Here is a 16006-nt window from a genome sequence, read left to right as displayed (position 1 = left end):
TGTCAGGAAGCCAGGTAAAATTAAAATTCCTGGTTCATCCTTACACATAGTTGTAATCCATAAGACAGCTGCTCAGAAGTAAAAAGTACTGACACAGACCAGTTGCTAAGAAGAAAATATTAATTTTTTTAGTTTCCAAAATAATGGAGAGTGCTTAAAAAAGGTTTTAGGCTTTTCTATGAATGTTTACTAACAATAAAAGAAATCTGTAAGAACACTTAGGTTACCAGTTTATGAAGAAGGCATTGATTCCCATGGTTTATGAGCATCTCCTGCTTTAACTTAGCACAAGTTTTGTCAGAGATAATAGGAGTCTTGGAAAACCAAACTATATTTTATCAACAAATCTGTAACATTATAAACCCTGTGACTTTTTTTCTTTTCAGGTATGATTTTCCTTTCTGGTAAGACTAGATCCAAGAATGAACCTCAATCATTTTTGAAATCATTGAGTGAGAGGAGGGAGACTCATCCTATCAGCAAAACAAATTCATCAGCAAATATGTTGATGGGCTGGAAAGGTGGATAAGCAACAGCAGAGCAGGATCTACATTTACAATCAGTCAATTGGCATTCTTCTCAAAGAATAGAGAAGCTGAGGAGGAACTTCAGACACCATGACTCATGAAGGAAATGTGTCAGGTGAAATTTGATGCACAACACTTCATTGGTCAGGCCTAGACAAGATAGCCTGTCTTACCCACACAATTTCTGGGGTTCCTAAATAATCACCATTAATTTATTTTTTTTTTAAATTAGGGAGAATTTTGAAGGTCTCAGATACTCCCCATGTAAGCAATGATCAAAATTAAAATTATATTTAGCTAATTTAGTGGGTCTAATGAACAATAAAGGTAGTATTACAATGATATTTTCTTCTTTCAATGCAGATCTGTCGAGGGCATGCTTTGAATACTGTTTACAATCCAGCCTCTCCATAATAAAAACTCTTTTGCAAAAGAAGGAATTCAGGTAAGTCCAGAAATGAGTATTCTTATTGTGGATAAATTCTTATACAAAGAAATACTTGAGTGGGAAGCTTTAAAAGGTGGCAAGTGACAAAAAAAGTAAAAGAAGATATATAAAAGTATCATTGATTGGAGAAGCTAAATAGGGGCTTTCACTGACCTCATTTACAGTATGAAATCAAAAGGAAAACTGATATAATGGTGAGGTTACAAACACAACCTAACAGAATAAAAATTTCACCTCACTGGAAAGGGGGTTAGTCAGGAAAATCACGAAAACAACACTTTTTTTCTGAATATACTGGTATTTTTTTCAGTAAATAAAATCATATTCTCAGTCAGTTCACATCTGCTTTTGGTACTCTCAGCTCTGTTGTCAGAGATGTGTTCACTGGTGCACCTCTTGAAGCAAAGACCAGCCAGAAAGGCAACTACTGACAGTAAAACAGATTCCTGAGCTGCTAAGCCCTGACTGACTGCTCTGCTGCCAGAAATGCCAGAAAGCTCCTGCCCTGCTCGGCCAGGCAGCCCCAGTAGGAATGGACAGCCCTAGATCAGCATTCACAGATCTAGCTGGATATCAGTACAGACCACTCACACTTCAGAAAATAACCTCCTGCTTCCAAATAATGCACCATGGGCTTTTTTTGTTACAGTCCTGAGGCACTGATGCAAAGTTAGGGGTGAAAAAGGAGCCTAACATGTAACTGTAGACCATTTGAAGTGCTCAGGCCATAAACCAGTTCTCATTTCCAAAGAAGGAAATTCATTAAGATTCCAGCTACAGGTTGAATGACGTTGAAATCTTTTCCTTTATCTTAGTTGTGGGTTTGGACTTACCTCCAGCCTGTAATTTCCTTCACCTCAGGAAGAAAACAAATACTCTCATTCCAGCCAACATGCCAGCACTCCTACTTTTAACTCAGAAATAAAGTTCAGTGGGGCAAAACTTTTCACACAGTACTAAGTCTGCTTGACCTAATTCCCTCCTCTAGTTGCTCCTCCTGGTGCCAACACACTGCCCAGCGCAGCTCCCGTGTAGCTATACCCACAGATCTGCAATATGGACCTAGCTGTGAGCCCAGGCAGGCTGTGTGTGTGTGCCTCCCATGCCTGCTGCTCCCACTAATGCCAACAGCAGATGAGTGAGCAGGTGGCATGCAGGAAGATGCCGTGAGATTTCCTACGCAGATCAGGGGAGCAGAACTGCCCACAGTTATGATGATTAAAAACCTACTTCGGTACCTATTTCTCTTTTTGCGTTCCTTCAAATCGAATAAAGTCAGGTTTCGTAATTAAGTCAAACCCTGTAACTGGTTGCTGCAGTCAGTCCCAATCCAATTTTCAGTCTCAGCTATAACTCCCTCCTAGCCTCTAGAATCAGTTGACTCCAATCCAGTAATTTCTCAAGCTCTGCCTTTGAAACTACAACTTGAAAATGAGCCTGTACCACCCAAGAGCGCTGCTCTCACAAAACAATGCTGCACCAATGCTCTGCCTTGTCCCCTTCTCCCCCTGCTCTGACAGCCACTGACAGAATATAGATCTATGACTCAGTGGAAGCAGGACAAGGCAGAGGCTCGAGGGGCAGAGGCCTTCTGGCAGCACAATAGGAAGTCTCATTCTGTAAATTCCCAAAGGCTACTTAGGCATGGAAACTTAGTGGAAAAAAAGAAAACAACAAAAACCCCCACAAAAAAAAAAACCAAAACAAAACAACAAAACTCATTGAAACAACCCAAACCCCGAAAACATGAAAAAGGTCCCACCCCCCAAACTGCTAAACAATAAAATCACACATCTCAAAGCCCTTCCTGCATTCCCATCCAATCACTCCGATCCCTAAATGGTGTTTACTGTCGCCAGCTCAACCAACTCAGGTGCTCTCTGACAATCTAGTTGTAACTTTGCTGCTCCACAGCCTGTCTCTGTCTGCACAGGTTCTAGACTGGTCTGATAACTCCATGGATAGTGTGCAAGGAAAACCAGTCACATGGATGGGTGGATGCATGCACACACACAGTGCTTGCAACTTCTCTGGTCGCTCAAGCAGAGCAGGCCACTTGTAGGTACTCCTCCAATCAGTGGTGCAGCACCACAGCCTACAGTATGAAAATTGCTTGTCCCAGGTGCACCTGTCACACCTAATCACGTTTATTTGTATTGTTATCCAAGTATGCAGAGCCTGGAATGTGTCAAACCCTGCTGGTTTTAAGTAAACAAATGTCAGGTAGCATAGCTTTTATAATCTACTTAAAACGCATTACTTTCGTATCTCAAACAGGATCTCACAGTTTTAGCTCCCACTATAAATCATCCTATACACCTAACACCTGCTACTCTGATAAAAGAGTACATTAAAAGGCTTGAATGGTTAGAAAGAAAATAAGTTTTTCTAAGGGCCACCTGGAAACACAAATGCAGGGCATTTGTCTTTCTGTGTACCAGGAATTATACTATCAGTCACACAAGTAAGACATACATTCTTTACTATTCTTCCTGATATGTTTGAATAAAGAATAAACAGCCCCAAGGGTGCGCAATATTTTCATACTTCAGCGTTCAGTGAGAAGAATATCCTTTCAATGCTATTTGTCCAGAAGAAACATAGTCCTTTTTTCAACTAGTCATTATTCAATACCATACCAAAACCTATACAAAAGATGTCTTTATCAACGGATATTTTTTCATGCTATTATTATTATTCCGTTCCCATCAAGAAGTGACTTACGAATACTCTGGAAGTCTTAGTAAGCAAACTGGTAACAGTGTAGGAGGTCTAAAGTTAAAATTGGAGCTCTAATCTTCAGTTTACTTTTCAAGTGTGAGACAGCCTTGACTATGCAGCTCAGGAATATTCCCTGCCTGAGCACTGACAGACAGGAGCAGTGCAGAGCTGAGGAAAGGCCATGAAAGTGCAATATCCTGTACAACTGAGCTCCCACTGAAGCACGCAGAACATCACCACAAACCCAGTGATTTAAATGAACTATCATGCAGCTTTCAGCAAAGGGAATTTACCTTGAGGTTTGGGTTTGGTAAGCTTCCCACAGGGCTTTGAGATTGTGACAGTCTTCTGGCAGTCAGCATTATGAAGGGCTCTCTTTAGGTTCCCGGTCCGAGTCTTCAAGGCCGTGTTCAAGTCACATTCTCCCCAGGCCTGGAACTGGTATTTGCACTCCGCTGCAGCAAGGAAAAAAAGGCAGAATTTAAAACACAATGACTGCATGAGAAAACAAAAATGTTGTGAGTCTAATAGGGTACCACAGGCAGTTGGTGCTTACAGACAAAAAGATGTGCAACTGATTATTTGCAGTGGTAATTGCAGTCTCTTCCCCCCTCCCCAGTGCTCTAAAATATAATCTTCTTGCTTTTGCATGGATATTGCATTTTCTGGCATATAAAGAGAAATACATTCAGCTATGAATATAAACAGCAACAACAAAAAAAAAAAAAAAAAGAAAGAAAGAAAGAAAGAAAGAAACAGCAGTTTGAAATGTCATTTACATTCTGTATGGTTGTTTCTCCGTTTGTGTGATGCCAGAGGTTACCAAATAAAGCTTGAACAGTTTCTAGAATGTATGTGCACCCATAAATTTCTCAAGTCTGAAACTGCAGTACTGATCGTGTTGGTAAGGTCACAATAATTTCAAAAGCATGCAAGCTGTTTAATAGAAAAATGCCAAGTTTGCAAGACTAATCAAATTTGAGTTTTAGACAGACATGATGTCCAGGAGAGATTTGACGCATCTTCCCGAACTGTTACATACAAACCTTCTGAACTGAGCGCTAAAAATGAAATACACTGGTGTTCACTCACTCTTTCAGTGCACACACGGGTAGCCAGCCCCCCACACTCCACATCACACATTGTGAAGCCAGTGAAATCATCGCACAGGTTCACAGCTGTGAACTTGCACTACTGCCCTAAAGAGGGCTGAACACCACAGAGAGCAGATTTCAGCGTGCAGGAAGGCAGAGTTTATAATAAGTAGGTTGTAGGGACTCTCTGCAGAGGAGCTCTGAGGAAGCTGCCTTCTGATGCCTTGCATGTTCTGGCTCTGATGAACCTGAAATACAGAACTAACGCCCTCACCAAGACATCTGCAGAACCAAGCAGAAAATACAGGCTTCCTGCTCCACACTCAAAACAGAAACCAAAGTAAATCCCTTAAGAGAGCGATGCTGACCTCCGAATTGCTTCTTCCAGTTGCAGGGAATCTTACACTTCTGAGTCTTGGTGGTTTGTTTGCACTCAGCCCCAGTGCGAGTGCCCTCACGTGTCCCCAGGCCGCAGTCACCGCTGGTGGGCACGCAGACACTCCACTGCCATTCCCCACAGTCAGACTTCTTCGCCTTTTTCTCTGGATGAAGACAAAGAGCCAAGCAAGAGAAGTGGTCAGGACCCAGAGCCTACAGAGAAGTTGCCTAAACTTAACCAAAGTCACAGCACCTGGAAGGGTAAGGAAGATATTTGTAATGCAATTGCCTTAAAAGCAAAAGGTCTGACATCCTCTTCACAATTTTGCAGTGACAGGTCAGCCCCTTTGAGTCCAAAACAGGATAATCATTCAAACTAAGTCCCACTGTGATGTTTACTGGTTCATTTGGATATTTTCAAGTGGACTCTCATCTTCAAAAATCTAAAAACCCACAGGGATCATTGACCAAAACATGCAGGAGGGCTCTCACTCAAAAAGGACACTCTGTCTCCAGCGGCTGGTGGCATGCAAATATCCTCAGTTCCAGCTGAAGCACCCTACACTAAACAATGAGAAATGTGTACGGTGACATTGTGTACCAGAGGATTTGATCACCTCCAGGAAACAGCTGTGGGATGCACTGTGGGATGCAAGCTTTTGATTTGCTATACCATGTCACGCTTTATATCAGAATATGAATAAAACTTCAAAGGCAAAGGAGCCACATGGAGAAGTGTATTCAAAGTGCTGTTAACTCAGGTGGGTTTGTTGCTCAGGAAAAAAGTAAGGACGGATCATGATTTCATTTAGATCCTTAAACCCAAGTCAAGAGAAAAGACAGCAATGTTATCAAACCCAAGGATTCACAAAATTAATTACTTAGGCCCCTACAACATCACAAGTAACTGTAAAAATACTTATATAAAGTTATTTTTCTTCTAGGTCTTGAGTGTTTATGCAAGTATTTTTTCGTATTTCCACAGAGCCAAAATGGTTAAAAAGTTCCTTTATTTTTACTGGGAACACTAATTCTGACACACTCACGGTTCATTTTCTCTGGTGTATAAGTTGCCTGAAAAGAATAAGACCTTAAGGAAAACACCAAAAAATACATTCTTTAAAAAATGTCAAAACTGAGTTTGACAGATTTGAATTTTCCACCCCAGGCCGGTTTCCCCTATAATGAGGTCTGGGTTCATCACTGACAGACAGCAAGTACTGCTGGATGTCTGGCTGCCTGTGCAACAGCGAGTTAGCACAATTCTCTGTCAGAGGATTTCCACAGCGCACAGCATCAGTGTGGCACTGTCATATATAACACTGAACAAGTGACATAACTGCTTTCATCACTCATGTTTGGTTCCCCCCTAAGTCAAGCATGAAACTATTCACAGAGCACATTTTAAGCTGCTTTGCAATATCCACTGTGTGATAAACCAAGGACTCCAGTCTCTGGGGCTGTCAAGCTCCCTCTTGACACAGAAACCCCTTTCTGTTTCCCTGTTTAACACAGAACAACATGTCACAGCCAAAACTCCCACCCATGATGTCAAAAGGTTAACAAATGACCTGATTTCGTAACAAAACCAGAAGCATTTGACATTGTCACACACACATGCTATCTATCCTGGGGATTAACTCTGAATTAGACTGGACCTTACCTGGTTTCTCTTTCTTGCCAGCCTCAGTGGTACTCACGGCTGCCAGAAGGAAAACGAGTGCCAGGAGGGCAGCTGTGAGCACTCGACGTTGCTGTTGTTGCTGCTGCATTCTGCAGATCGGTGACAGAGAGGAAAAAAAATGGTTAGTGAGACAGTAAAAAGTGGGACTCCAACTACAGCAGTTTTGGGAAGCTCTGCTTCAAGACCACAAGACACAAGTAGGTCAAACATAATTAGCTATTGCCAGAAAGGGCAATTATCTCTACTCTGGAGAAAATACAGAGATTTTTAACTATTTTCCAGCCTGTGTACCAAATCCCCGGTCTACATCATGGATGTTATTGGAGGAGTTTTGCCATTGGAAGTTCTGTAACTACTGCTTGTTGAAACCTGCTAGAGAATCAAGGATCCTGACAGGTCTGGAACTCCCCTCTTCTTTTCTGACCACTGGCTGTGTAAAAATAAGCATAACTTACACTTAATACTTCAGTTTACCAATTCATATGAAGTAGGGAATACTCTACTGTCCACCTTGCAAGGGTTGAAGTTCTTATTAGGCTTAACTGACATCTGAAAAGAGCTTCTTTCACAAAAACTTATATAGGTAATATGTGATGGATTATCTTAATTGTCACTGGCATGTTGCTATGCACTTCTTCCCCTCCGATTAGTGTCTCTTCATAATATGAATTAAGCTAATTGTTTGAAATGCAAAGTAGGCACAGAGATAGGGCTTGCACACACTGCTAGAGGCTATCCACAGCATGCTAATGAACCCAAAATCTGGATTTGGAAAGCAAATATTCCAATACAAAAAGATATTAAATCCCATTTGCTTGGGATTGAAGTTGCTAACCAGCCACCAAAACTCATTCTGAGCTTTCCCTTCCCCATTTCTATAGTTTGCATTGTCTCATTTTCACACTGTTTATCAGAACACAGGGCCTTCAAAATATATGTTAAAAATAAGCAACATCCCCCTTTCCTAGAGACATCTCTCCAGTAGGAAACCAGGTACCAAGATAGTGGACTAGAGATTGCTTGGATCAAAGGAAGGTTTCTCTAACTTTTTCTTCTGTTTTGTGTTTCTATTTCTTCAAACCAGGACCCATGTCGCTGATGTTACACCAGCCTTCAGAGGAGGTGCCACTAAGATGGTCCCTAAAATTCAGCTAGACTGATATTTACAGAGAGTTTTATGGCAGCCTGATCTCATTTGCTGAGCACAGCAAGCGTGGAGGAGAAATATTTCTCAACATGAACAAAGAACAAAATGTATTTGAAATTTAATTTGGCACTCCTCAGTATTCTCTGCTGGCAACCTCTTGCTCAAATGCAACATAATTGTAACTGACATGGAAAACAGGAGAGGAATCCCAAAGATGGAAACTTTAAAGTATCTGGCTTTAATATCATTCTAGAAGTCAGATGAGACAACTTAATAGGTGTGTTGAAATAAAGTTCATTTGAAGACTGCAAGAGGCCTGGCATTCAAATGTCCAAAAGAGCTGTCATTAGCACCAGTCTCATCTACTTCAAAAGAAAGTATTTCCCGCAAAAAAGAAAGGACCACCATTGTTTCCAGTGAACTCAAACAGAGCCCAGAGTAGAGCATGTGAGTTGCCAAAGAGCTTGGGTTTCTTTTTCCATTTCTTCTGCTACGTTTCCACTCAGAAATTCTTGTGTTTCACAAAAAATTAATAAAATAAACAAAATAGATAAATAAATACATTAAATATGCAATTAAAAACTAAACCTGCCTTTTAGCTCACCGTACTTCAAATTGCTTTTCCATAATCAAATGAGCACCTCTTTTATGAGGAAAGGCTGAGAGAATCATGTTTGTGCAGCCTGAGCAAGAGATGGCTTGGAGTGACCTAATTGCAGCCTTCCAGTACCTGAAGGGAGCTCCCAAGAAAGACAAAGAGAGACTTTTTACAAGAGCATGTAGTCATAGAACAAAAAGGAATGAATTCAAATTGAGAATAGGATATTGAGATTAGATATGAGCAAAAAATACTGTGACCCTGGTGAGGCACTGGAACAGGTAACCCAAAACAGTTGTGGAAGCCTCATCTCTGGAAGCGTTCAAGACTAGGTTGGATGGAGTGCTGAGCAACGGGTCTAGCAAAAAGATGACCCTGCCCATGGCAGGGGGTTGGAATTAAATGATCCTCAAGGGCCCTTCCAATACAAACCATTCTAAGATTCAAACACAGTTGCCATACTATTTAAAAATCAAACTCCATATTCAGTCCCTTGTCCCTTTCCTTTGGGGGAAGTTTCCCCTCCAGTAACACTGCACAGCCCCTAACACCCCATTTTCACTATAATTTGTCTTCTCACTTCATCTCTTCCAATCAACTTTCCAGAATGCTTTGCTGAAGGAGTTAACTGATCTCATGGAAGCACAAGTAGCAGGAGATACAAACACTTTCATGTCCCAAGTCACTGTCTGTAGGGTGTCAGCAGCTGAAGCAAAGGCAGTACTAGTGGTTTTACTCTGCAGGTCGCCACCAAACACAAGAGATGGTCACAGTTTTGGGGCTGCCTCCTACATCCTCTCTACCCACCCCAGGGACTTGGGATGCGGTCACACATATCCCAAAGGCTCACTGAGAGTCATGGGTAACTGTTACTAGGGAAGCTGCCTAATATTAAGTTGAAAGGGACTCATATTTAAATCTGATTGACGTTCTTTTCAGCAAAACAGATGGGGAAAAGAGTTAGGTTTCGGAGTCTGAAACATTCCAGAAGCCCTATAAACAAAACCCCACAGAGTCTTAATATAGCATGTTTTCCTAAGACTCAAGACTCCCCTACAGCCAAAACACTTGCCAAATGTCTAATGCAAACACAAAACCTGCAGAGATATAGATATCTTGTCTCCCTGCAGAGACCCAGGCTGCTTCCTCGAGTGCCTTTCCTACACCTACAAGTGAAAAGCCATGCTGCAGAAATGGGGACCTTGCCTCACACCACACCAACACCTCCAATGTGATGTAACCAGTACGACCACAGAAAACCATTTAACTCTTTGGCACATGATAAACAGCAAAGGTGGGAGAGCTCACAAAATTACCAACAGCCCATATGTAGTACTCACAAAATAGTAAGGACTTTTTTTTCAAAAGGCCAGAAAATGTCATGTACCAGCACATATATGAGTCCAATCTTCAGTTTTTCTTGCAAATATTTTAGTTGGAAGTTAAAAGATAGATTAAGATAAAAACTCGCCAGACCAGACTTGTTTCTGCAAACAATATATTCTACTGAAAATAACTGTCTTTTTTATTTACTTTTTCAAAATTCCAAGGTGACAGCTCTTCCTTTATATTAAATTCTTTGATAACATTGTCTGCTCAACCTCTGATTCAAAGAACTGCCAGAACTGCTGATAGCAAATACAAAGTGTTACACTGTATACAAAATGGACTCCTCCTGATATTTTGATTTTCTGTAATGAGCCTCCTGGCTACAGCAACCGTAACAAGTAACTCATGTGCCCTGAGAGGAAAGCATCTCTAAAATTCTGTGTGACAGCCTCTAAACAGAGCAAGGTGGCAGCATTTAAACAAATGGCAGTGGTGTTTACAACCACAGAAAGACAACGATAAAAGTGAAAGAAAGAAAAGAGATTTTTGAGGTGTGGGCTGCTACAGGAAACTTCAGAAGAGAGAAAAGGTAAAGAGTGAGAGAGTTTAGAATAGTTTAAATGGGAAGTTGGAACAACATGAGGAAAAGAAGGCAAGTAATCACATAAAGAGCACCAAAACAGGAGAGAAAAGAGAAGTGTTTAATGTTAGTTAAACACTAAACCAGAGAGTGTTAAGAAAGCATGAAGTGAATAATGAAGGGAGAATCAAAGACCAGTTGAGATGCACCATAGCAAGCGGCTTCTCGCAGCAAAAATAAGGCATAGGAATTATTTCAGTCTTACAGTTGATTTCACAGTCAATCTCTGGTTGGGAATAAAAAATGAAAGGAAAATTAAAAAATAGCAGGCAAACAGAGGATTAATGATTTCATCAACCATCTATCCATGGTTTCAATTACATGCTGAGCCTCAGAAAGAGAATCAGGCAGAAATCACTCCATGGCTGCAGTTTAAGGGACCTCTTGAGCAGAGCTTGAGCCTCTAAATCCCACACTACCCATAAAACCTGATTTTACAATCCCACTCAAGTGGGAAGCCCAAGGCAGCACAGGCATTTCCATGCTGTTCTTCTTAGACCTCTGGATCTCTGTTAGTGCAAGTCAAGTTTGCCCGAGTGACTCTATCTACACTCACACAAATAACTCACACCCAGGTACTCCCAAATCTGAACAAGTCTTTCCCAAACACAAGCATTCAGAACAAAGCAGACAATTTTGGACGAAGCTCTATCGGTGAGCAAGTGTTTATTTTTCCTAGCCTGATTGAAGCTGGCATATGCAACACATCCCAGGATCACATATGCCTTTTACAGGTGGCTTTTCTCTTGCTGTTAATAACTTTTATGCACAAGCCCTTCCTTTCATCTGTTCTTTCCAAAGCAACTGGCAAGGCCCCAAACTATCAAAGCAAGTATTTCATTATTAGTCCATATGAGTGCATCCTGCCACTCTGAACAATCAGCTCTTCTCACATTATTATAACAACCTGCCCATATCCTCCAACTCTTCCAGTATAATGTGCCAAACACCAGCTGTGTTGATGATACTGTTAAGCTGCATGTCAAGCAATATTAAAGGTATTGCCACTGCTAATGATGGGCCACGGGCTTTGCAGTGAGTGTGCCAGGGCTCTGGACTGAGACTTGTCAAGGTTTGCCCTTTCTGAGCATTCCTTGGGCCTGTCCACAGCCTTGTCATATTTGCTTTAGCTGCAACAGCATTTTTTCTAATTGACCAACCAGCTGTGGCTGATTTGATTTACTTTCCTTTGTCATTGTATGGAGTCACACAGGTTTTATGACTCTATTATAATAATTATCTTACAAAGAAACACAAGGCTGGTATGTTAGCAAAGGCCTTGAGATACAATGCAGAGTACACAGACAGAGAGAACATGAGATGGGGCAACAGAGACACAAACACTTGCTATAAACAACTGTCCCAAAGTCAGATAAAGAAATTCAGACATGGACCTGGACAAAACTGGATATAGGGGCAAGAAAAAGAAAGCAGTTTGCAAAATATCTAAAAGGTGTCCTCTTTAGGAAGTTTGGATATAACAAGATTGCAGAACAATGAAGAAAAAGAAAGGCAAACATTAAAAAAAAAACAAAACAAAAACAAAAAACAAATCCAGGTTGATCCTAGAGCAAGGAAAAAGAAACCAGCAACATGAACATCCTCCCGGACAAGAAGCCCAGATGATTTAAGGTCACCATAACCATCTCCACCACCCACACAATGAAATCAACCTGAGAACTAAGAGCAGCTGGGGAAGGGTCAGTATAACAGCAAGACAAATCAGTGGAATCTAAGTGTATGAATAAAAACTTTAACTGTGGGGGTGGTGGTAGTGGCATTGTTGTTAACATTATTATAACACCTGCATAGATATAATCTTTTTCTGCAATAATTACATCCACACTAATAACAATCCTTGGATTAGATCATTAAGATTTAAGTTATACTAACAATAAATCTTTGGCTTAACATAACTATATTTTAAAAAAGGTACAGTTCCTTTTTTGCAGTAAACAATATTTTGAGCTATGACTCCCAGCTTCACACACTATTATTTTCATCCCATGACCATGAATAAAAATGCATCCCAGGTGCAGACTTAAAAAGTTCCTGCAACCCATTATTTTTCTTCAAAGCACTGCTCATTTTGAGTCCTCTTTAAACTCTTTGTCCACATTAGAACTAATTTTTGCATTAATCCTTCTATTTTCTTGCTTGAATGAATAATTTCTCATCAAGTCCCACAACAAATACTTTAATAAATTACAGTTTGATTAGTGCCAGATTAGTTACATCTACAAAATCAGTTTTTAAATGAGCTAGTTTGGGATATCAGTCTCCTTTCAGTAAACACATGCTGTGTTTAATGAAACTTAATATTTAACTCCAGTTCTTAAATTATTCAAAATGTGCTCTACTTTGCAGTCCATTGAGAGCAGATGAATATGTCTGCAGCTACCTGGATTTGCTTCTTTCCCTCTTCTTAAATGTAAATATTTTATTTGCTAAACTCCAGTTTTACAACAGCAGGAAATAAAATTTGATCCATGGTTTAATGGTCTTGGTGAATCTGAAATGTCACATGCCATTTTTACAGTAGTCAGAGATGGAAACACAAGTTTCCTCTGTAAGAGAGAAATTAAGAGCAGCTGACTCTTGGAAGTTTTACCCTCAGAAACACTCGAAGAATGTTTTGCTTATCCAGGTCTTTATCTCATTCACCACCCAGTGCATGCCCCTACATCCCACCTGATCTCCCATACAGAAAACTGAGGCAAATGCTAACATGCTTCTGGAGCATGACCTTTATGAACCATCATCTTCCAGCTGTAGCATGTTCCTTCTTCCTTCACTCATACACATTTCCTTTGTTGTCTTTATTTGCACTACTAGGGAAATAAAAAGCTAGATTTCCTCTTCATTTCCTTTGCAATATTTAAGCCAGCTTAAGTTTCTGGTGAGTCTCAGCAATCTTCCATGTCTGGACTTTCTAGACACTACTTTATAGGATGATCACTACCATTTCTTTAAATTTCTGCAAGCTCATAATAGCACTTCAGTGTCTTGATCCCCAGTTAGATATGGAGTTTCTCTACTTTCTAGCTTTTTCCCCCCCACTTTTTCTTGTGGAAACAATTTTCAATTTTTTTCTACTTGAATACGAATAAATCTGAATCAGTCCTTCATTAAAAATCTTGCACCAGTCCAGTCCAATACACACCACCCTTTTGCTTAATTTCACAGAAGTCAACTTTTAAAATTTGAAACTTTAATCAGATCTATGTTTATGTAACATAAAGCAAATCAGCTTGCTAACACTTGATATAAATGGTTATCTTTAGGGATAAACTTTAAGATGAGATATAAGGTCATACTGAATCAAATTCTAAAATAGATTAATATTTTGTAGTTCTATATTAGGTAGTGAAGAAATCGCATCAGCAAATATTTAACCCTCATTACTAGTAGCACCTCTTACCTTCTAATTTAAGTTGCGAAAGAGAAACCCTTCTGTTATGAAAGATCTCCTTCTGTTTTACCCTTGCATAATTACACAGGGGCTTCTAACTGAAGTTATCCACATCCAGCTTTGGGATGACACAAAGCTAGTAGATGTTTTTCCAGACTCTTCCAAGGTAAGATTCATATGACCCAAAATTGTCTTATGCATTGTAGACTCGTAGAATAAGCTGAATTGGAAAAGACTCATCAGGATCATCAAGTCCACCTCCTGGCCCTGAACAGGACACCCCAAGAATGGCACCATGTGGCTGAGAACCTTGTCTGAACACTTCTTGAGCTCTGCCAGGCTTGGTGCTGGCTGACACCATTTCCCTGGGGAGCCTGTTCCAGTGCCCAACCACCCTCTGTGGGAAAAACTTCCTGATTATCCAACCTAAACCTCTTCCAACCAACTCCAGGCTGTTTTGCTGAGTCCTGTCCCTGCTCACAAGAGAGAAGAAAAGCGGTACCTGCCCCTCCACTTCCCCTCATTGAAGGCCACAGTGAGGACCCCCTCAGTTTCTTCTCTGGGCTGAACAAAACAAGTACACCAACCAATAGCTTCTGTTTATTTATTCCTTTATTTATTTACAGCATATCATTCATTTCCAGCTATATTTCCTTTGCTGTGGTTTCTCTATCTTCTGGACCTTTTCTGGACCGTCAAGTTCTGTCTGCCAGTCATGACTGCCACTACAGAGCGTGTGGGGGCTAACCCAATAATTTTCTTTTGCAAGTCCTACACTTCTTTCCAGCTACTCTGATTAACTTCCCAGGCCACCCACACCTGATATTTCTCTCTTTTCTCACCCAAATATGTTTCTCCTTAACTGTTTTCCATCCTGACTACTGTGGTTTACAATCTAATTTAGTTCTTTGTCTTGTCTACCCTGCCACTGTAGTGTCATTCCCTTATCCAATGCAAAATCTTTATTCACCTTACTTTTCCTTTCCTGAGCACGAAAAGTAGACACAGACATCACATACACTTCTCTGCCTACTTTCTCAAGGGCAAAGCTCACCAAATTCTTCTCGGAGCACAAAATCTTGAGTCTCCATAATTCTATCACACCTTCATGGACCAAAGAAATTATGTGCTCATTTAAAACTATTACTATAGCCTTAGTGGTCTAAGCCCAAGACTGAGCCAAGATTTAAAGAAAGAACCTTTAATTTAATAACTGTTCAACCAAATGGTCTCTCTCTGGCTGAAAAATCATGTCTTAATCTCATTTATAGTAATAGTGATCATTCAGAATGATTTTGTTAAAGAAAACCTACTAGGATAATGATGAAACACCAAGTTTTCTTCTTTGGACAAACTAACTAATGAAATTATATTTTATGCTTGGGTGGGTAGGGCTGAGTGGTCAGTGTATCAAAAACTCTCCCATGTTAATTCAGAGACCTGCAGCCACTGCATTTCTGCCCAAAGCAAAACCTGTGTGCTCATATTCATACTTCTGTGACTTTCCTGAGAGGGCTTTGTTTCCTCTTGGCCCATAGTTAATAAAATTTTGGCAGCTCCATCGCTAACTGGATACCAGTACTCTGTGTATCTGTGTGCTATCAAGACAGTTCAAAGACATGTAGGAAACAAAATAAGCTCCCTGCATTTCAGCTTAGGAGCAGAGCATCCCAGCAATAACCCTCAGGTTCCCATTTTGAAACACATAACCCAGTGCAGCTGACTGGTCCTGTCCTGTCTGGCAAAATGATAAAAGAATCAGGGAGTTTCAACTAGCAGCCACTCTTCAGCTTTTCTTTTTTCCTTCCCCTACCTTGCTTCCATTTGGGGGTAGAAAGAAGGGCCACCACACATGGAAGCAGCTCCAGAAATGCTCTCCCTCCATGCAGAAGGGGAAAATCTGGCAAGCAGCAGCTGGCAGGGAAGAGGCAATGGCTTCAAGGTGAGCCAGTGCTGGAAGGAGTTAGGTTAGCAGCAATTTTTTCTGCAGTATAGGGGCAAACATAAAATTGAGTGTAACTATCTATT

The 16006-nt window shown here is 40.6% G+C and overlaps 1 protein-coding gene across 1 annotated transcript in view; it reads right to left on the bottom strand.

Moving 5' to 3' along the window:
- The window catches only part of LOC131592203 (pleiotrophin-like), a 75818-nt gene that overhangs the window by 17243 nt on the left and 42569 nt on the right, over positions 1–16006 (bottom strand). Inside the window, exons 2-4 of the mRNA XM_058863563.1 lie at positions 6832–6941; positions 5159–5332; positions 3990–4151 (exon numbers count right to left, since the gene is read on the bottom strand). Of these exons, the coding sequence (XP_058719546.1) occupies positions 3990–4151; positions 5159–5332; positions 6832–6940 (445 nt within the window). The 5' untranslated portion in view covers position 6941. The remainder of the gene's footprint in view (positions 1–3989; positions 4152–5158; positions 5333–6831; positions 6942–16006) is intronic.

Source organism: Poecile atricapillus, chromosome W (genome assembly GCF_030490865.1).
Source record: "Poecile atricapillus isolate bPoeAtr1 chromosome W, bPoeAtr1.hap1, whole genome shotgun sequence".
Classification (NCBI taxonomy): domain Eukaryota; kingdom Metazoa; phylum Chordata; class Aves; order Passeriformes; family Paridae; genus Poecile; species Poecile atricapillus.
The sequence above is the reverse complement of the archived record's forward strand: the minus strand, read 5'-3'. Positions and strand labels throughout refer to the sequence as shown.